General features: G+C 41.9%; 1 protein-coding gene across 1 annotated transcript in view; it reads left to right on the top strand.

Annotated features, from left to right (window-relative positions):
• Nucleotides 1–22,538, top strand: part of TNS3 (tensin 3) — a 325,962-nt gene that overhangs the window by 87,100 nt on the left and 216,324 nt on the right. Inside the window, exons 5-6 of the mRNA XM_089669481.1 lie at nucleotides 13,699–13,763; nucleotides 20,129–20,212. Coding sequence (XP_089525607.1) covers nucleotides 13,699–13,763; nucleotides 20,129–20,212 — 149 coding nt within the window. The remainder of the gene's footprint in view (nucleotides 1–13,698; nucleotides 13,764–20,128; nucleotides 20,213–22,538) is intronic.

Genomic DNA, 22,538 nt, shown 5'->3' with positions numbered 1-22,538 from the left:
ACAGACATAGAGTGCACAGGGCACAAGGCAGCTTCTAATTTCTGACAAGATCATTAGGTCACTTTTTGCTTTTATCCAACAGATATAACACAGTGCTGTCATTGATACATTTACACAGATAAAAAGGGAGCAATTAAAGAATTTAATTGGTAGGGTTTACATACATTGTAATCTCCTGAAGAGTGTTAGCTGTCTGTGTCTTTGGTACCTCATTGGTGTCTCCCAATCTGAGAATAGCCGGATCTCTTAGTTGTCATCTAATGTCTAGGGTTACCTTCAGTCCCAAAATGCACTTCCCTCATAGCAAATTTTTCTACTCAGAGTGAAAATTGTCAGTATTTAACTACATCTGGCATCAAGTATTTGTGAGCTGTTAGTGAATAAGTACATGACAAGCTATTTTCACAATTTATGAAGTTTCAAATCTTAAAAGTCATAATTTCTCTCTGTTCTATAACCATACTTGTATGCTACCTTACTCTTAGGTCCGCTGAGATTTCTCTTTCATATACATGTATGGCATTAAGTGCTCAGTTTTTTTGCCTTTTAGTGTGTTTTACATGCATTTTTATTATTCAATGAGGGTGTTATAGTGACATGTGAAAGTGCTTCCTGGCTTTTAGTGTATGACTGATTTTACATCCATATACGCAGCCAAACCATTGTGGTTGAGCACATTCCAGATAAACAGGGAAGGTGCTTGTTACCATGGGATACCAAGTTGCTATGTGCTCACCTACAACAACTCAAAAATACATAGAAAAAAAGATGAAAATGCACAACCTGTACATTGTCCTATATTTCCATATACACTGCACAAAAATTAAAGGAACATTTTGAAAACACATCAGATCTCAACAGGGAAAAATATTATGCTGGATATCTATACTGATATGGACTTGGTAATGTGTTAGGAATAAAAATTATCAACCTAGAGAGGACTGAATTCAAAGACACCCCCCGAAAATCAAAATGAAAAAATGATGCAGCAGGCTAGTCCATTTTGCTGAAATTTTATTGCAGCAACTCAGAATGGTACTCAGTAGTTTGTATGGCCCCCCACATGCTTGTATGCGTGACTGACAACATCAGAGCATGCTCCTAATGAGATGGCAGATGGTGTCCTGGGGTATTTCCTCCCAGATCTAGACCAGGGCATCACTGAGCTCCTGGACAGTCTCAGGTGCAATGGAATGGAAGTCAGGATACCATTGTCTAGCCTGTAGAGGTCTGTATGTCCCTCCATGGATATGCCTCCCCTGACCAACACTGACCCACCACCAAAACAGTCATGCTGAACGATGTTACAGGCAGCATAACATTCTCCAAGACTTCTCCAGACCCTTTCACATTTGTCACATGTGCTCAGGGTGAATCTGCTCTCATCTGTGAAAAGCACAGGGCGCCAGTGGCGGACCTGCCAAATCCGTTGTTCAATGGCAAATGCTGATCAAGCTCTATGGTGCTGGACAGTGAGCACAGGGCCCACAAGAGGACGTCGGGCCCTCATGCCACCCTCGAGAACTTTGTTTCTGATTGTTTGGCCAGATACATTTTCACCAGTGGCCTGCTGGAGGTCATTTTGTAGGGCTCTGGCAGTGCTCATCCTGTTCCTCCTACAAAGGAATAGATACGGGTGCTGCTGATGGGTTAAGGACCTTCACCGGCCATGTCCAGCTCTCCTAGAGTAACTGCCTGTCTCCTGGAATCTCCTCCATGCTCTTGAGAGCTGTGCTAGGAGTCACAGCAAACCTTCTGGCAATGGCACGTATTGATGTGCCATTCTGGAGGAATTGGACTGCCTGTGCAACCTGTCTAGGGTTCAGGAATCGTCTCATGGTACCAGTAGTACACTGACCCTAGCCAAATGCAAAACTAGTGAAAAACAATCATCAAAGATGAGTAGGGAAAAAATGTCAGTGGCCTCCACTTGTAAAACCATTCCTGTTTTGGTTGTCATCTCATTGTTGCCCATCTAGTGCACCTGTTGTTAATTAACACCAAGGCAGCTAAAAATGATTAACAGCCCCCTCTGCTACTTAACTGTCCAGATCAATATCCCAGGAGTTTAATTGACTTGATGCTATACTCTGATTAAAAAGTGTTCCTTGAATTTTTTTGAGCAGTGTACTTGAGTGAATGAGCCAGAAAACACAGATAAATGCATGTACAACTGGACATGTCTTACTTTTTACAATACAGTGCATAGATGTGAACAGCCTCATAAGACTTGATATGTTTTCATTTTTCTCTGCACTGCATAACGCACCTAAAACTGAATAGGTGTGATCCAGGATTATAATTGCTAACATTCTCTGTGTTCCTTTTCAACTTCCTTCTCCCTCATCGTTATTGGCCTCAGCCATTTGACAAATAACTATAGGAAAGCAGTTGCTGGATTTCTGCTTATCACTTCTCCTTTTACTTCTATTTCTGTTCTTCTGTAAATATGTTTAGTATTGCAATCTGATTTTATGATCTTCTTTAACCACTTGCCCCACCTGAGGATTTGCTATTCGGCGCTGCGCTATTTCAACTGGTAATCGCGTGGTCATGCAATGCTGTACCCCAACGAAATTTATGTCCTTTTTTCACACAAATAGAGCTTTCTTTTGGTGGTATTTAATCACCTGTGTGCTTTTTATTTTTTGCGCTATAAACAAAAAAAGATCGAAAATTTTGAAATAAACGATAATTTTTACTTTTGGCTATAAAAAATATATAGTAAACTCAAAGTTAGCTATAAATTTAGGCCAAAATGTATTCTGCTACATGTTTTTGGTAAAATAAAATCCCAATAAGTGTATATTGATTGCTTTGTGTGAAAGTCATAGCATACTGCAATTTACTCCATTTTTTGCTATACAGCGCTGCTCTAGTTTAACTGACAATTGCACAGTCAGGCAATACTGTACATAAATTAAATTTATGTCAATTTTTTTTTCACACAAATAGAGCTTTCTTTCGGTGGTATTTGATCACCTGTATGCTTTTTATTTTTCACGCTAAAAACAAAAACAAAAAAAAGACTATTTTCTCATTTCTGTCATGAAAAATATCCAAAAAAACTCAAATTTCATCATAAATTTAGGCCAAAATGTATTCTGCTACATGTTTTTGGTTAAAAAAAAAATCCCAATAAGTGTATATTGATTGCTTTGTGTGAAAGTTATAGCATCTACAAACTATGGTATAGATAATGGAATTTACACAGCTTTTACTTACTGACAGCCCATCACATTTCTTAAGGTGCTAAAATACCAGGACAGTAGAAGCACCCTCAAATGACCCCTTTTTCGGAAAGTAGACACCCTAAGCCAGTGGTTCTCAACCTTTCTAATGCCGCGACCCCTTAATACAGTTCCTCATGTTGTGGTGACCCCCAACCATAAAATTATTTTCGTTGCTACTTCATAACTGTAATTATACAGTTATGAAGTAGGGGAGGAATACAGGGAGGAATAGTGCCTCATCATTGGTGTCAGTGGGAGGAATAGTGCCCCATCATTGGTATCAGTGGGAGGAATAGTGCCACGTCATTGGTGTCAATGGGAGGAATAGTGTCCCATCATTGATATCAGTGGGAGGAATAGTGCCCCATCATTGATATCAGTGGGAGGAATAGTGTCCCATCATTGATATCAGTGGGAGGAATAGTGCCCCATCACTGATGTCAATGGGAGGAATAGTGCCCCATCATTGGTATCAGTGGGAGGAATAGTGCCCCATCATTGGTATCAGTGGGAGGAATAGTGTCCCATCATTGATATCAGTGGGAGGAATAGTGCCCCATCACTGATGTCAATGGGAGGAATAGTGCCCCATCATTGGTATCAGTGGTAGGAATAGTGCCCCCATCATTGGTGTCAGTGGTAGGAATAGTGCCCCATCATTGGTGTCAGTGGGAGGAATAGTGCCCCATCATTGGTGTCAGTGGGGGGAATAGTGCCCCATCATTGGTGTCAGTGGGAGGAATAGTGCCCCATCATTGGTGTCAGTGGGAGGAATAGTGCCCCATCATTGGTGTCAGTGGGAGGAATAGTGCCCCATCATTGGTGTCAGTGGGGGGAGGAATAGTGCCCCATCATTGGTATCAGTGGGGGGAGGAATAGTGCCCCATCATAGGTGTCAGTGGGGGGAATAGTGCCCCATCATAGGTGTCAGTGGGGGGAATAGTGCCCCATCATTGGTGTCAGTGGGGGGAATAGTGCCCCATCATTGGTGTCAGTGGGGAGAATAGTGCCCCATCATTGGTGTCAGTGGGGGGAATAGTGCCCCATCATTGGTGTCAGTGGGGGGAATAGTGCCCCATCATTGGTGTCAGTGGGAGGAATAGTGCCCCATCACTGGTGTCAGTGGGAGGAATAGTGCCCCATCATTGGTGTCAGTGGGGGGAATACGGCCCCATTATTGGTGTCAGTGGGAGGAATAGTGCCCCATCATTGGTGTCAGTGGGAGGAATAGTGCCCCATCATTGGTGTCAGTGGGAGGAATAGTGCCCCATCATTGGTATCAGTGGGAGGAATAGTGCCCCCATCATTGGTGTCAGTGGGAGGAATAGTGCCCCATCGTTGGCATCAGGGGGAGCAATAGTGCCCCAACATTGGTGTCAGTGGGAGGAATAGTGCCCCATCGTTGGTATCAGAGGGAAGTATAGTGCCCCATCGTTGGTGTCAGTGGGAGGAATAGTGCCCCATCGTTGGTGTCAGTGGGAGGAATAGTGCCCCATCGTTGGTGTCAGTGGGAGGAATAGTGCCCCATCGTTGGTGTCAGTGGGAGGAATAGTGCCCCATCGTTGGTGTCAGTGGGGGGAGGAATAGTGCCCCATCGTTGGTAATAGTGACACCAATGATTGGGCACTATTCCTCCCACTGACACCAATGATACTTACCTTGCTGAGCCCTGCTCCAGCCTGGGCTCGCTCGCTCCCTCCCTCTCCCATGGTACAAACACTTACCGGTCAGATGGGTTCCTTCTCCGACCGCTTTCCTCCTCTTCACTCGCTCGTGCTTCGCGGTGCCGCTCGGCTCCTCTTTTCCAAGCTCCACCTCCTCGCCGGTGATTGGCCGCCTGTGTGCCTCTCTTGAGCTACAGTTCCGGCGGCCAATCACCGACGAGGAAGGATTGATGCCGGGGGTGTGTCCAGATGACAGGGACGGCATGTCATCCCGCCCACACCTGCAGACGGATCAAGGAGCGGTGTCTCGGTTCCTAAGGCCATCGGAAATATGTGTTTTCCGATGGTCTTAGGCGACCCCTGGGAAAGTGTCGTTCGACCCCCAGGTTGAGAACCGCTGCCCTAAGCTATCTGTTGAGAGGCATATTGAGTCCATGGAAGATTTTTTTTTTTCACAAGTTTTTGGAAAATGACAAAAACATATATATTTTTTTTTTTTTGACACAAAAGTTGTCACTTAAATGATATATTGCTCACACAAGCCATGGGTATATGTGGAATTGAACCCCACCAAAATACATTCTGATACTTTTGCCGAGTATGGGGATACCATGTGCAAGACTTTTTTTTTTTTTTTTTTTTTTGGCATTTTCCAAAAACTTGTGGTAAAAAAATAAATTCTTCTATTGACTCAACATGCCTCTCAGCAAATAGTTAGGGGTGTCTACTTTTTTGGGGGGGGTTGAAGGTGCTTTTTTGTAATTTTATTTTTAAGTTATTTTGATTTTTTACATTATTTTTACACTGTCGCTTTAATTTTTTTTTTTTATCACTTGCTATCACAGGGAATGTCATATATTCTTTTTTGAGATATCTTGGGTCTATCAGACTCTAGATATCTCCTCTGCCCTTACATTATCTAATCTCACCAAGATCGCTGTAATCAGATGCTTTCTCAATTTACAAATGGCGCTGTTTATATCTTGCTCGTAGCTTCCGATTTCTTAGACTATAGAGATGATTGGCACCATTCCGGTATCCAATCAGCTCTATAGTCAGCTAGCAGAGACTTCGGTTGCATTCTCAGGTTCCCCCGATTGCACGGGACTGCCCAAGAAGGCTGTGGAAGGGGGGGGGGCATCTTCTCCCGCTGCCTGTAAAAGCAATCCTGCAGCTAATTAACCACTAGGATTGCTTTTACATGAAAGCCGATCGCCTGCTGAAAAAAATTATACCATAATGATGCCTGCAGCTGTATACCCACTCAAAGTACAGTGATGTACCAGTACGTCGCTGGTCCTTGTTGGGCATATATGCTATGCTCTTTTCATTTTTTTGTATGCAGCCCATTGCCTGAATTAAAAAAAGAGAAGAAATTTCTGCCAGAAAAAGTGTATGTTATGCCCACCATTCGAATATACCTCCCTGCATCCACCCAGTTCTAATGGTGGGCACACATGAAATGTGCCAAAAAATATTATAAAATATATATGCCGAAGCATAGGGCCATCCACCCACTGGCTATCCCAGATCCCCATGCTTCGGCATATATGTTCTTTTTTTAACTGCGGATGAAAAATCTCATCCAACAGCACTGCACATACCTACTTATGTATATTCTTAGAGTAAGACCCTGTTGCTGTCAGAATAAACAAGTCGGTGCTGCAGCTGAATGACATCCTCATTTCTCAAGCAGGCTTTTTCCCCTTTCTAAGACGAGTATTTGCAAGCCTTTGGGGGAAGCCCCGGCGATTAGGTCGCATGGTGCCACATGCAACAGTTCCAAGATTGTACAAATATCTAAATAGTGGCACACTTGAATAAAAATTGTCCACTTATAAGTGGTACCCCATATGGAAAAAAGATAACACCAAGTCTCAAACTATCTTGCCACTGCTCCTCATGTAGTCTGGGCATCCGGGGGCTCCACCTGACTATCTTTTCCCTCGGAAAATCCAAAACATATATGTATAGCCTGTTGCCCTCTCACAGGTCTTATATATCTTGACCCCATATCTGGCACGCTTGCTGGGGAAAAAAAGTTTGAATGCAAGGCAGCCAGAAAAATACATGAGGGACTCATCAACACAGATGTTTTGCTGGGGAGTATAGACCTCTGCAAATTTTCGGTGACTTACGTGGGGCCGAATTTTGGGGAGCCTGTCAAATTCAGGGTCACCCTGAGGATGACAGAGTGTATTGTCATTGAAATGCATAAAACACATTATACTCTCATATCTATGCTTGGCCATGGCAGCAGAGAACACGGCATATGATGAATTAGGTCCATGGACCAATACAACCGCAATTCATTTTTTTAGTAATTCCCATGTTGAGGATTAGGCCCAAAAAACCTTCAATTCGGAAACCGTAATGGGTTTCCATGCGAATGGTCTGGTCTGGCAAGGTTTGAATTTGGGTTGGCAGCAATAAACTGTGGTGCATATAAATTGCTTTGATCCACAATCAATGCATACAGATCTTCTGTGAAAAACCGCTCCAAAAAAATCAAGGTGAGTATGTAAATTAGCTGTTTCCACCTGAATTCCGGGTTGGGCAGTGAATGGGGGAAGTATGGGTGCTGAAGAATTTATGGGCTGCCAGAAGGGGGGTGGGGTAAGCATAGGGGCTAAATGCAGGTGCCGGGGCTGACCCTGCTAACGCTGCATTTTTGAGGACACTATACTAATGTGAACACTGACACTATACTAGCAATGGAGGTTTATTGTGTATGTGAGCGTGTTCCTGGCAATCAAGGGGTTAAATATGATTACTGGTGTACTGACAGGCAATCTGATGCTATCTGGGAAGGGCACAAAAACCGCGGGAGCACGAATTACGTATATATACGTGATTTTTGCGCACTCGTGCGCCCTGTAGCAGTATCTCTACTATAGGGCAGCGCAGAAGCGGTTAAAAATGTCCAGTAAAAAAAAATGTAAAAATCTGATTTCCTATGTATTCAGTTATGTCTTTGCTAAAAAAAAAAAATCCCAATCCGTGTAAATGAATTGGTTTACGTGAAAGTTATAGCATTTACAAATGGCAGTATAGATACTGGAATTTTTTTTTTTTTTACTAATAATGGCGGCGATCAACAAATTATAGTGGGACTGCAGCGGGCATTCTGACACTGGGGGGAACTGACTTGATGTCACTGACATCCCCAGTGACACCAATACAGTGATCAGTGCTAATAAAAAAAAGCACTGCCACTGTACTAATGGCAGGAAGGGGTTAACATGAGGGGTGATCAAAGGGTTAACTGTGTGCTGGGAGTGTTTTACTGGGGGGCGGGGGCTGTGTGTTTCACTGTAAGCACACTGCTCTGGATGGCTGTGAACAGCCACCCAGAGCAGTGTGTCCGAGCCGACAGTATAAAAAACAGCCCTCCTCCCCATTGATAATGATCAGTAACAACTGGGCGCCGGCAGGTAATCACCGGCCAGGACCCGGTGATTGACAGCCGCGAATGGTGGCGTGGCTAGGGCGCGGCTCGCGTGTGCTCCCTACCCGGAAATGCAAAATAACATATATACCTGATTTTGTGCACCTGTGCCGCCCTGTAGCATTATTTACACTATAGGGCGGACGGGAAGCGATTAGGCTTTGTACACCGGAACCAGACGACTTTCAGCCTGTGTGTACAGCTGTCCGTCTTACTACTGGCTTTTGTTGAATGGGCATGCTGGAAAACCAGCATCTGATCAGCGCTAGCCCCTGGAAGACATCTCGACAGATGTAATATGTACATAGGGCCAAGTTTAGTGGTGACATCATCATGCCCGCCTAGAGCTCTGACAGTGCTGTGTGTTATTCTCTCAGTACTTCTTTGTTTGTGAGCATTTTATCTGGTTTTACTAATATATTTTATGTAGTACTTCACTATGGGATATCCCTGTTCTTAGGTGTGTATTTGTGGTGGTGAGACCAGTATACAAGAAGCGATCCAGTGCCCATTCTGGGGCATGCCATATTTATGAGAGAGGCTTGAGGCATACAGTGGGGATCGAAAGTTTGGGCACCCCAGCTAAAAATTTGTATTAATGTGCATAAAGAAGCCAAGGAAAGATGGAAAAATCTCCAAAAGGCATCAAATTACAGATTAGACATTCTTATAATATGTCAACAAAAGTTAGATTTTATTTCCATCATTTACACTTTCAAAATAACAGAAAAGAAAAAAATGGCGTCTGCAAAAGTTTGGGCACCCTGCAGAATTTATAGCATGCACTGCCCCCTTTGCAAAGCTGAGACCTGCCAGTGTCATGGATTGTTCTCAATCATCGTCTGGGAAGACCAGGTGATGTCAATCTCAAAGGTTTTAAATGCCCAGACTCATCTGACCTTGCCCCAACAATCAGCACCATGGGTTCTTCTAAGCAGTTGTCTAGAAAACTGAAACTGAAAATAGTTGACGCTCACGAAGCTGGAGAAGGCTATAAGAAGATAGCAAAGCGTTTTCAGATGTCAATATCCTCTGTTCGGAATGTAATTAAGAAATGGCAGTCATCAGGAACAGTGGAAGTTAAAGCAAGATCTGGAAGACCAAGAAAACTATCAGACAGAACAGCTCGCAGGATTGTGAGAAAAACAATTCAAACCCCACGTTTGACTGCACGATCACTCCAGAAAGATCTGTCAGACACTGGAGTTGTGGTATACTATTCCACTATAAAGAGATACTTGTACAAATATGGTCTTCATGGAAGAATCATCAGAAGAAGACCTCTTCTACGTCCTCGCCACAAAAATCATCGTTTGAACTTTGCAAATGAACATATAGACAAGCCTGATGCATTTTGGAAACAAGTTCTGTGGACCGATGAGGTTAAAATTGAACTTTTTGGCCGGAATGAGCAAAGGTACGTTTGGAGAAGGGGCACAGAATTTAATGAAAAGAACCTCTGTCCAACTGTTAAGCATGGGGTTGGATCAATCATGCTTTGGGGTTGTGTTGCAGCCAGTGGCACAGGGAACATCTCACGAGTAGAAGGAAAAATGGATTCAATAAAATTTCAGCAAATTTTGGATGGTAACTTGATGCCATCTGTGAAAAAGCTGAAGTTGAAGAGAGGATGGCTTCTACAAATGGATAATGATCCTAAACACACCTCGAAATCCACGGGGGATTACATCAAGAGGCGTAAACCGAAGGTTTTGCCATGGCCTTCACAATCTCCTGACCTCAACATAATTGAAAATCTATGGATAGACCTTAAAAGAACAGTGCGTGACAGACAGCCCAGAAATCTCAAAGAACTGGAAGACTTTTGTAAGGAAGAATGGGCAAAGATACTTCAAACAAGAATTGAAAGACTCTTGGCTGGCTACAAAAAGCGTTTACAAGCTGTGATACTTGCCAAAGGGGGCAGTACAAGATATTAACTGTGCAGGGTGCCCAAACTTTTGCAGACGCCATTTTTTTGTTTTCTGTTATTTTGAAAGTGTAAATGATGGAAATAAAATCTAACTTTTGTTGACATATTATAAGAATGTCTAATCTGTAATTTGATGCCTTTTGGAGATTTTTCCATCTTTCCTTGGCTTCTTTATGTGCATTAATACAAATTTTTAGCTGGGGTGCCCAAATTTTCGATCCCCACTTTAGTTGTCTATGAGAGAAAGCGAGCTTCCATCCATCCTATATATCTTATCTAAATGCTGATTTAGACATTTTATAATGTGGGGTGTAAATATCTGGTAAACAGCTGTATAAGCACATGTTGGCTGGTGTACAATGGATATATGAAGTTTCTTTTTTTTTCTCACTCACTGTGGACTTTATGAATTGGTTTAACATTGGACTTTATTATTGATTGATTTATTTGCACTTTGAGATTATTTATTTCACTTATTGATTTTGTTTGACAGTGCAACACTATTTTTGAATTGATGCTTTTGGTATTTATGTGTAGACATCAGTGACTGCGGCAGTCACTATTTTCACTGATTTGTGGGGGATTTATTTGTTTCTTTCTAGGACAAGATATATTACTTGTTCACAAATTGATAGTCTTGATTGAAAGTGCTGCCCCTCCCTCTATTATTGCAATTGTGCAGCTATTACATAAGGCTATTATCCGGACAGATTTAAAGGAAACATACTAATTGTATATAACAAGGGACACAGGATTCAGTGACTGCTGGGGTTAGATTGCCGTCTACAGGAAGATTTAGTCACTGGCAAACAGACAAGACTAAGAAAAGTTTAAACATTTTTACTTGCCATTATTGCATTTTTGAAGATTTTTTTTGCTTGAGTTGGTCTCTTTCTGCAGCTATCCAGATCAATGGATCCTCTGGAGTAGTTTTGTAGGCTGTACCTGGACCCCTCCAGATTGGATGACTGCGGGGCTTGCCTTAAATGTGATCTTCAGTTTTTGGATTCCTCATTGTGGTGATTTCCTGTACTGTGCAGAACACTTTCCAGGTCCAGAGCCATGGCACAGCCTCTGATGTAACCCAGTCTCTGAAAGCTCATTTATGTGTGGGTCGAGCATCGGGAACTACTTTGTTTTTTTAGAACAAGTCGTCATTATTATCCCTCTGTTTCATTGCTTTTCAACTGAAAGAGTTGTTATGTTGGGGAACAGATTTCTGCATCACTAGGTGGAGTGTTGTGCGCACACACTCCACACTATTGTTCCCACTATTCAGCATGCCCATTATTACATAGTTGGTGAGGTTGAAAACAGACACAAGTCCATCTAGTTCAACCAATATTAAACTATAGAAAACCTCCGTATGCCAATCACCTTTTCAACAGCTCTTACTGTGAAGAAGCCTTTCTGTGATGGTTAAATCACTTGTCCTCTAGATGTAAAGAGTACCCTCTTTTCCTGTGTAATGACCAGAAAGATAATAACTACACCAAGTTCACTATATGGACCACTTATGTACTTACACATGGTGATCATATCCACCCTTAATCTCCTCTTTTTAAGAGCGGATACATTCAGTTCCTCTAATCTTTCCTCATAGCTGAGCTCCTCCATGCCTCTTATTAGTTTGGTTGCCCTTCTGTGCACTTTCTTCAGTTCTTTGATATCCTTTTTCTGAATTGGTGCCCAAAACTGAACTGCATATTCCAGATGAGGTCACGTCTGTACCTCATCTGGAATATGCAGTTCAGTTTTGGGCACCAATTCAGAAAAAGGATATCAAAGAACTGGAGCAAGTGCAGTCTCTGTAGTCTATAACGGTCCTAATACAAGAATGTATTTTGTTATCTTTAGAAACTGCAGCTTGGCATTGCATGCTGTTACTAAGGCTATGATCTACCAGAACCATTCATACACCACACAGCAGCAGAGTGCTACATTGCACTTACTATGTGGTGACATGAGGCGCTATCCAGTGAGGTGTGATGATATGCAGCATGTCTTCATTTTATTGCACCTCACTTCATCGCACATCCGTGCTGTGTTGAAATGGGAATACAATTGTTGTTTATGTGACCTGGCAGTGACTGGCATTCCCCGCAGAAAAATGCCAGTAACTGCTCTAGCATGAATGGGCCCAAACACTGCATTTCTGACAGGTTCAACAGGTATTTTCTGTTCTTACTAAAAATGTTTTTAGCCTGAAAAATTAAAACTGATGCAGCCACCACACCTGAAGACCAGTAAGATGCAGAATATTAACTCATTGTTTCTAGGTTCAGATCTGCTGCAAGTGGTTCCAACAGCTTCTGAGTTAAGCGCTCCCCCAGATATACTGCTACAAAGGTGGCAGGGGTGCGCAAAATCACGTGATTTTGCATTTCCGGGTAGGGGGTGCGCGCCCTACCCGCGCGGCCATTCGCGGACGCGGCTGTCAATCACCGAGTCCTGGCCGGTGATTCCCCACCGGTGCCTGGTGATTTAATTAATTGGTTGTCAATCTCCGATGGGGAGGAGGGCTGCCTTGTTTACTAACAGTCCTCCTCCCGGTCAGCTCAGACACACTGCTCTGGATGGCTGTGCACAGCACAGCCATCCAGAGCAGTGTGCTTACAGTGAAGCACCAACACACCGCCCCCCAGTAAAACTCTCCCAGCACACAGTTAACCCTTTGATCGCCCTCATGTTAACCCCTTCCTGTCCAGTGCCATTAGTACAGTGTCAGTGTTTTTTTTTTAGCACTGATCGCTGTATTGTTGTCACTGGGGATGTCAGTGACACCAAGTCAGTTCCCCCCCGGTGTCGGAATGCCTGACGCAGTCCCGCTATAATTCGCTGATCGAAGCCATTATTAGTAAAAAATTAAATAAAAAATCCCAGTATCTATACTGCCATTTGTAAACGCTATAGCTTTCACGTAAACCAATGAATTTACACGTATTGGGATTTTTTTTTTAGTAAAGACGTGGCAGAATACATTTTGGCCTAAATTTATGACAAAATTTGATTTTTTTTTTTTTTTACTGGACATGTTTAATAGCAAAATTTTAAAAATATTGTTTTTTTCTAAACGTTGTCGATCTTTTTTTTTTTTATAGCGCAAAAAATAAAAAACGCACATCAAATACCACCGAGAGAAAGCTCAATTCATGGGAAAAAAAGGACATACATTTAATCTGGGTGCAGCGTTGCATGACCATGCAATTGTCAGTTAAACTAACGCAGCGCTGTAACGCAAAAAATGGCCTAATCAGGAAGGGAGGTAAATCCTCAGGAGGGAAAGTGGTTAAAAAACAAAACAAAAAACAAACCTACTGTCTAAGATTTTACTATTTCATGTACCATAGAGATTTTTCTGTGTTTTCAATCTGTGTTTGGACTAGGAAGACCATTACATTTTTGTATCTTTTTTTTTAGGGTGGGAAAGGAAGAATTGGAGTTGTTATATCATCATATATGCACTTTACTGATGTTTCCCTAGGGTGAGTTAAGACATTTTTTATAACTGATGTGAACAGTTAAAACACATATAAAATCTGGAATTACCTGTCTTCCCTTTTTATGTCTTCTCGTTAAAACAGAAATAAACTCTCTGAAACAACATGAACTATTTTCAATCCTTATGTTGATAGCATTAGTAAATAGATGGGAAGGTATATTAGATTTACTTGTTTTAAATGTTTTTCTTAAATTTCTTCAGTCGCTTCCTGGTTTCTAGCCTAAGCCAAAATGATGTCATACATCCCATGATTCTTTATGGGTATTTTTTTTTTCTTATATCAGCAGGAGGGGCTTTCCCAGCTAAACACATCTCATGCCTGGGTTTAGGGAATTCCAGGAAGTAAATGCTACATGAATCATCTGCCCTTAGCCACTTCCCGACCGGCCGTTGTATATAAACGGCCAGACGGTGGCACTGCAGGGTTGGGTGGCCATTTATAAACGGCCTCCCCGCACCCTGCTTGTGCGCAGTCCCTGGGAGCGCGCAGCACCGCGATCCAGTGCCCGCTGTGTCACAGTGAAACACCGATCATCAGACAGGACCTCTGTACGAGGTCCCGATCATGTGATCGCTGATTGGCCAATCAGTGATCACATGCAAAGTAGTAAGCAAGATGTCATTCGTGACATCATTGCTTACTACGTGTGAAATCTGTGAATGATCACAGAGGTCACATGGTACAAGGCTATTCACAACAGCCTTGTACCATGTGACAAGCTGTGACCAATCACAGCTCCCTCAGTATTTCTCAATGGCTTCAAGAATGCAGACAGAGATCAAGAGAAGTGATTGCATTTACATCCTATATGGGTGTAAAAGCAAGCGGTATAAAAAAAAAAAAAAAATCTTCATCACCCCCTCAAAAGTAGTACAGTGTCACCATGGTGACACTGTACTGCTAGGGTGACAGTATGTAAAAAAAATAAAAAAAAAATAAAAAAAAAAAATGTTAAAAAATTATAATTTTTGGTTATAAACTAATTTGGCTCATTTTTCTTTTTTTACTAAAAAGATAACGGAATACATTTTGGCCAAGATTTATGATGAAATATTATTTATTTGCAAAATTTGCAAGAAAAACACTTTTTTTTCAAAATTTTTGGACATTTTCATTTACAGAGCAAAAAAAAATTAAAATCCCAGCGGTGAATAAATACCACCAAAATAAAGTTTTATCTGTCTCAAAAAAATGGTAAAAAAGTCATATGGGTACAGTGTTGCATGACCGCGCAATTGTCATTCAAAGTGTGATAGCGCTGAAAGCTGAAAATTGCCCTGGACAGGAAGGGGGTAAAAGTGTCCGGTCTGGAAGTGGTTAAGTTGGCGGTGGCTGGAAATGCTAGAGGTAGTTTTTCAGAGTGATTTCTCAACAAAGTAAGCCATGGAGACATGCATGGATGGGTGGGCTAGTTTTGTTTAGACACAGTTTAGTTTCTCTTTAATGCATTCTCTTGTACTGTGTATAATGAACATCGGCTCGTACTACTGCATTCTTTTGCCCCAATGTAAGATTTAAACCATTCAATATATACAAAGGCAGGGGTCATCTAGGATCTGTTGAAGCTCAGACAGGGTGGCTCTGTGGTCTTCTCGGCCTATCAATTGTCTTCTGTTGAAAGGACCTGTTGGGAAAAAAGCCACTTGATCTGCAGCTGCGAATGCACCTCCCTGCTATCAGAATGCAGTGGCACAGGGGGGAGAATTCCCCAATCCTCCTCGATTGTGTAAATGGGGGGCATCAGCTCAGTTTTGCAATATATAGATAGCTTTAGTTCCTCTTTTATATCTGTTAGGCTTAAAGTGGAACTTTACTGCATCTGAGCACCACAAACCAAAAGCGCTGTTTATTAATTTTTAATAGTCAAAGCAAACCCACTCATCCGTCCGTGTCTCCATGCTTTATTTTGCTGAGAAATCACTTTGAACACACCCCCCCCCCCCAGCAGTTCTGGCCATGTCCATCTTAAATAAGGGCATTCATGTAGCATTTACTTCCTGGAATTCACTTGCCCTTAGCTCAGGCATGCAGGCAGGAGGCATAATTTTCCTAGGCCTGGAAACCAGGAAGTAACTGGAAAAAAATGTGACAAAGTTTAAAACAAGCAAATATGATATACTTTCCTATCTATTTACTAATGCTAACAGCATAAGGATTAAAAATAGTCAGTGTTGACTGAGAGAGTGAAGTTCTGCTTTAACCTCCTTAGCGGTATTCCCGAGTGTAGCTCGGGGTAAAATTTGAGTACCAAGAGCGGTAAGCCCGAGCTACACTCGGCCTTACCATGCGGCGTTGCTCAGGGAGTCCCTGCAGCACTTACCTTGTCCTGTGTCCCCTGCAGCGTCCCCGGCCATCTCCTCCGGCCGATGCCAGCATCCGGCTTCAGTGTTCCGGTCCCTGTGACGTCGGCAACAAATTTTGAAATTTTTAAAAAATGTCATTTTTTTAAAAACGATTATTACATAGTAAAACATTGCTGTTTCAATGCATTTCACATACATTTTGTCCCGATTGCTTTGTCCTGTGCCCTGCCTGCATTTTGTCTGTTCTTTCTGCCTGGAAACTTAGAAAAGTCCATGGCGTCCAAAAAGCGTCCTTTTATGTCAAAAGTGGTTTTAGATCAGCTAGAGAACAGCGATAGTAAATCAGAACCACTTGCCGAATTGAGTGATAATGATTCGTGGGGAAATTCGTCATCAGACACTGAAAACGATTTTGCGACTTTGCTCAGCGATGTGCGAATTTGCCTCTGTATTTCAAATTTCAGTGTTTTTGGTTTGATTATATTATTGAATTAAATGTATTATTATTATATTATTATTTTTTATGATTATTTATTAAATTATAATTTATGATTTCGTGTTTCAAATTGTAACATACCCGGGATGTTTACTAGACTCTTGTTCGGACAGATTTCAGGGAGTTATTCCTAAAAATTACAGCCTACAATAAAAAACTACATATTTCCATGCAAAAAAATGGTACCGCTTTCAGCACAAAAAATCGGAAATAATCATACCGCTGAGGAGGCTAAATACACACAAATTATAAATACAAGCTCCCTTTTTATGATTAGACAGTTTACTTCTGTTTCCTCATGATAGACTAATAATCGCTGCTTAGGGCCGGTTCAAACCATAGAAATAGAGTCTGGATGCGTTTCTGCATGTCTCTTGTTTGCGTCTTTGATGCATTCCGGTGTGTTTTTGATGTGTTCCAGTGCATTTCTTCCCCTTTTTTTTCCTTCACCCTAAATAAGGACATGTGCATTCCAGTACATTTGTGGTGAGTTTAGGTGCTTTTTTGATGCATTTTACCTGTTCCAATACAGTTCAGTGAAGAAACATGCAGCCAGTTCTACTTTTTTTCTGGAACTGGAACTGACCACACTGGTGTGAACTATGCCATTGGAAACCATATAACCTACTATCCATGCATTTTTTATGCCAAAAAAACACAGCATACCTGAAAAAGTAAAGAAAATTATATCTTACCTTTTTAGATGTTTTTAAAGTATGTAAACCCAACATTTCATATTCCTGATATGTGTCTGCTGTCCCATGCGCTTGTATGAAAAAGTATCCTGTTCTCTTTGTATTGCTTCCTTTGTGTGAAATCCCTGGTGTTCCTGCCAGTCCCTCTGCTTTCCTATTAAAAACTGACAACACTAGGCATGAGAGCACAGCATGGTCAGTTCTCTAGGTATGCTGGGAACTCAGGGTGTTCACCTCCACTGACAGACTTGTGCTGACAACCCCCCTTCCCTGCACAGACATTCACTAGGAAGATCAGTGTAATGCTGTTTCTCCTCCCCTGCATCCTTATTCAACGGAGAATAGAGGTTATGTGATCACTTTAAAAAGAAGAGGGAAACAAAGGTGTTTATAATGTTTTAGATATGTATATAATGTGGTATACATATAAAACAAAAACAATGTTTTGCCTTTCATTTCTAGTTTAAACTGAATGGGTTGTTTTACAAGGTGGGGGTTTTCATATACTTTAACCACTTCCAGTCCGGACACTTTTACCCCCTTCCTGACCAGGGCAATTTTCAGCTTTTAGCGCTATCACACTTTGAATGACAATTGCGCGGTCATGCAACACTGTACCCAAATGAATTTTTTACCATTTTTTTGAGACAGATAAAGCTTTATTTTGGTGGTATTTATTCACCACTGGGATGTGTATTTTTTTTGCTATGTAAATGAAATGTCCAAAAATTTTGAAAAAAAGGGTTTTTTTTATAAAATGTTGCAAATAAATAATATTTCATCATAAATCTTAGCCAAAATTTATTCCGTTATCTTTTTAGTAAAAAAAAAAAAAATCCAAATTAGTATATAACCAAAAATTATAATTTTTAAACATTTTTTTTTACATTTTTATTTTATTTTTTTATATTATTTTTTATTTTTATTTTTTTTTTTACATACTATCACCCTAGCAGTACAGTGTCACCATGGTGACACTGTACTACTTGTGGGGGGTGATGAAGATTTTTTTTTTTTTTACACTGATTGCTTTTACACCCATATAGGATGTAAAAGCAATCATTTCTCTTTCTCTCTGTCTGCATTCTTGCACTCATTGAGAAGTACTGAGTGAGCTGTGATTGGTCACAGCTTGTCACATGGTACAAGGCTTTTGTGAATAGCCTTGTACCATGTGACCTCTGTGATCATTCACAGATTTCACACGTAGTAAGCAATGATGTCACAAGTGACATCTTGCTTACTACTTTGCATGTGATCACTGATTGGCCAATCAGTGATCACATGATCGGGACCTCGTACAGAGGTCCCGTCCGACGATCGGTGTTTTTACTGTGTCCGGAGGACACAGCGGGCACCGGATCGCGTGCACAAGCAGGGTGCGGGGAGGCTGTTTATAAACGGCCATCCGACCCTGCAGTGCCACCGTTTGGCCGTTTATATACAACGGCCGGTCGGGAAGTGGTTAAGGAGAAGGTGTCATGGCTGATTCTAATAATTTCTGGACAGTCTCAAGTGTCTTTGTACCTTTTGATAGTACAGACAGTGTTCAAACCTAGTTTACAGCAGATAGTGAATTGCAAATACGGTACAGACAGGGTTAATGATGTTAAACATTACTCCACAGCTCCCTTCTAAACATTCAAAGTGGAGGGAGCATGTAAGGGTTTTCAGCAAGTAAAAAGCAGCTAAAAAAGGTAACGAGCAATTTCTAAAGATTTTTAAACGATGCTATTTTAATAGGAATATATAACAATATATAGTAGGTGTTATCCCAGTTTGGTTGCAAAAGTAAACTTGCACTGTATTATTATTATATTATTATTATACAGTATTTATAAAGCGCCAATAGTTCGCTCAGCGCTGTACATTACAAAGGGGGACAGAACATGTGACAGAACAATACCAATACAATGCAAAACATGAGGAGATCGAGGGCCCTGCTCTTTGGAGCTTACAATCTAGGAGGGAGGGGATGGTGGCACAGGAGGAGATAGCTGTGGGGGATGGAGTGGTAGGAAGAGTGGAGGAGGTCGGCAAGTTAGCAGGGGGTGGGGTAGGCTTCCCTGAAGAGATGGGTTTTCAGGGTGCGCCTAAAGGAGAGGAGAGTAGGTGATAATCTGATGGGTAGGGGCAGGGAGTTCCAGAGGATGGGTGACACCCTGGAGAAGTCCTGGAGGCGGGCATGGGAGGAGGAGACCAGGGAACTAGAGAGGAGGTCTTGTGAGGAGCGGAGTGTGCGTGCTGGGTGGTACTTGGATATTAGGTCAGTGATGTAGTTCGGGGCAGTATGGTGGGCGGCTTTGTACGTCAGTGTTAGGATTTTGAATTTGATCCGTTGTGCAACCGGAAGCCAGTGGAGGGATTGGCAGAGGGGGGTGGCGGAAACGGAGCGGTTGGAAAGGTGAATGAGTCTGGCAGCCGTATTCAGGATCGACTGAAGCGGGGATAGCCAGCGGCGAGGCAGGCCAGTGAGGAGGGAGTTGCAGTAGTCGAGTCGTGATATGATGAGGGAGCGGATGAGCTGTTTAGTGGTTTCTGGGGTTAGGAACGTGCGGATTTTGGCGATGTTGCGGAGGTGGAGTCTGTATGACGCTTGGCTGGTTCCTCAGATTGAAAAATGGATGGAATCAGGTAAAAACATTGTTGTCTGAAAAGCGACTACATTCAATCAGATACAGCTGATGTTTGGGTATTCTTACAACTGAGGGGGCCATATGTCACAATACAGAGGCACACCAGGAGATTTGCCCTCTCATGCTGCATACATGTAGTTTTCTGGTAACTCTTTGGTTTGATTCGGAATTTATTATTCATAAACTTATGTAGTTATCATTTATTCCTTTTTCTCAGGGCTGACCAAGCTCTTGATCGCTTTGCAATGAAGAAATTTTTTGATGATAAAGTGTCAGTATTGATGCAACCTTCCCAGAAAAGGTAGGTTCTTTTTTTATGAGGATATAAAAATTCAGCCTGTATTTATACTGAATTAACCAGCTCCCCGCTGCCCTAAAGCAGAAATACTGCTACAGGGTGGCAGGGCCGTGCAAAATCACGTATATATACCTTAGTTTACACTTGTGGGTAGGGGGCGCACGTGCACGCCGTGCTACCCATGCCGCCATTGCTGGCTACAGCTGTCGATCGCAGGGTCCCAGCCGGAGATTCCCCGCTGGCACCCGCCAATCGCAGAGGAACAGTGAAAGGGGAGAGGTCTGTATGTAAACAACACAGATCTCTCCCCTGTCAGCACCGACATGCTGCTTTGTATTACTTTGCAGCAAACAGTTAACCCTTTGATCGCTCCAGATCTTAACCCCTTCTTGCTCAGTGCCATTAGTACAGTGTCAGTGCTTTTTATTAGCACTGATCACTGTATTAGTGCCACTGGGGATGTCAGTGGCAGTTAGTTCCCACCCAGTGTCAGAATGCCCCCCACAGTCCCAGCTATAAGTTTCTGATCGCAGCCATTACTAGTATAAAAAAAAATAAATAAAAATTCCAGTATATATATCGCCATTTGTAGATGCTATAACTTTAACGTAAACCCATTAATTTACATGTATTGGGAAATCCTTTAACAGACATGTAGCAGAATATATTTTGGCCTAAATTTATGAAGAAATTAGATTTTTTAAAAACGTTTTTGCTGGATATGTTTTATAGCAAAATGTCAAAAATATTGTTTTTTTTTTTTCTTTTTCAAAATTGGCAGTCTTTTTTTTTTTTTTATAGCGCAAAAAATAAACAACGCAGAGGTGATCAATTACCACAGAAAGAAAGCTCCATTTGTGGGAAAAAAGGACATAAATATCATTTGGGTGCATCGTTGCATGACCACGCAATTGTTAGTTAAAGTAACGCAGTGCCGTGTAGCAAAAAATTGGCTGGTCAGGAAGGGGGGTAAATCCTCTGCAGGGCAAGTGGTAAAAAGAGATACACAGTTTGGCATTGAACATAATAAGTTATCAGCTGTTGCCACATAATTAGTAAAAAAGTGTATCTACACATAATTTTGGGGAAGAGTTGAATCCCCCCTACCCGTCAGGTTTTAATTGCTGCCAGGTTCCTTCTCCATTTATCCAGTAAGGGCTACGTTCACACTAGCGCTGTGTGCAGGCGGCAAAGAGGCGTTTGGGAAGCGTTTTTACCGCTTCCCAAACGCCTGGGACAATTCTGCACGTTGCAGCACATGGTGCTGTTCTAGCGGGAGCGTTAGCGTCACGGCAAAACGGACGCCTCTGGTCGAGTCAAGAGGCGTTGAAGCCTCCTATTCTAGTCTATGGTGCCGCTCCGCAAACGCCCGGTGTTTGTGGTGCGGTTGCAGAGCGGTAACACCGCCGCTAAACCGCGAATGCGGTTGCGGACCAACGCTTGCCAAATGCTATAGGGGCGTTTGCAAGCGTTGGTAAAACAGTCAAGTGTGAATGAGCCCCAACTGTCCCTGGGACACAAAAGTGATGAGAGAACCAACATTTTACCGGTGTTCAAATAGAGGAGGATACATTCCAGTGAGGACATCTGTTTCAGGGACAACCAAGAGAGAATTTCCTCTTATTTTGTACAATTTTAGTCTCACTTCCTGTTATGTTTTGGAAACAGGAATTGAGAAGTTCCTGAAAGCAAGAAAAACCCAAAAAACTTGACAGTGATTTTAACCATTCTCTAAACTGATCTGAATTAAAAAAGTTTGGGTTTTAAGTGAACTTTTTTTAATGCATAAATGTGGTTTGTTGCAAATGTGGTACATTCTGAAGTGTGCAATAACCCTTTGGGCCTCTTTTTTTGGGGGTTACTGCACATCATCTAATGAAAGTGTAACATGGTAATTGTATAAGGCCGGCCATACATGGGTCTATTTTTTAACAATTTTTTGTTCGAAAATCGGACCTAAGAATAATCGGTCGATTTTCGCTCTGTTAGTGGGTCAATGGCACTGGACGATTTTCATGGTTCCTCCCCATTTCGTTTATCGGGCATGCTAGAAAATTCGTGAAAAACATACATTTTATGGTATATTACAAAAAGGTTATATTATTAGTGAACTTTCTATGGAGAAAATGTAACTTTTTGAGGGGATTGTAGTGGAGGAGGTTATATATTTATTTGTCTACGGTTCGTCTTACCTGATAAAGGATTTAAAGTGCTTTCATGTTATTGGTGGCAATTTCAACAGCAGCCTAAGGCCTCGTTCACACCATGTGCAGAGATGTGAGTTTTTCAGCACGCGTTCTGCAAGGGCACAAAAAAAAAAAACAATTGT

The sequence above is a fragment of the Staurois parvus genome, unplaced genomic scaffold, assembly GCF_062004578.1.
Source record: "Staurois parvus isolate SC_StPar_1 unplaced genomic scaffold, SC_StPar_1.0 ptg000077l, whole genome shotgun sequence".
Classification (NCBI taxonomy): domain Eukaryota; kingdom Metazoa; phylum Chordata; class Amphibia; order Anura; family Ranidae; genus Staurois; species Staurois parvus.
Note: the sequence above shows the minus strand (reverse complement) of the source record. Positions and strands in the feature narration are given on the sequence as shown.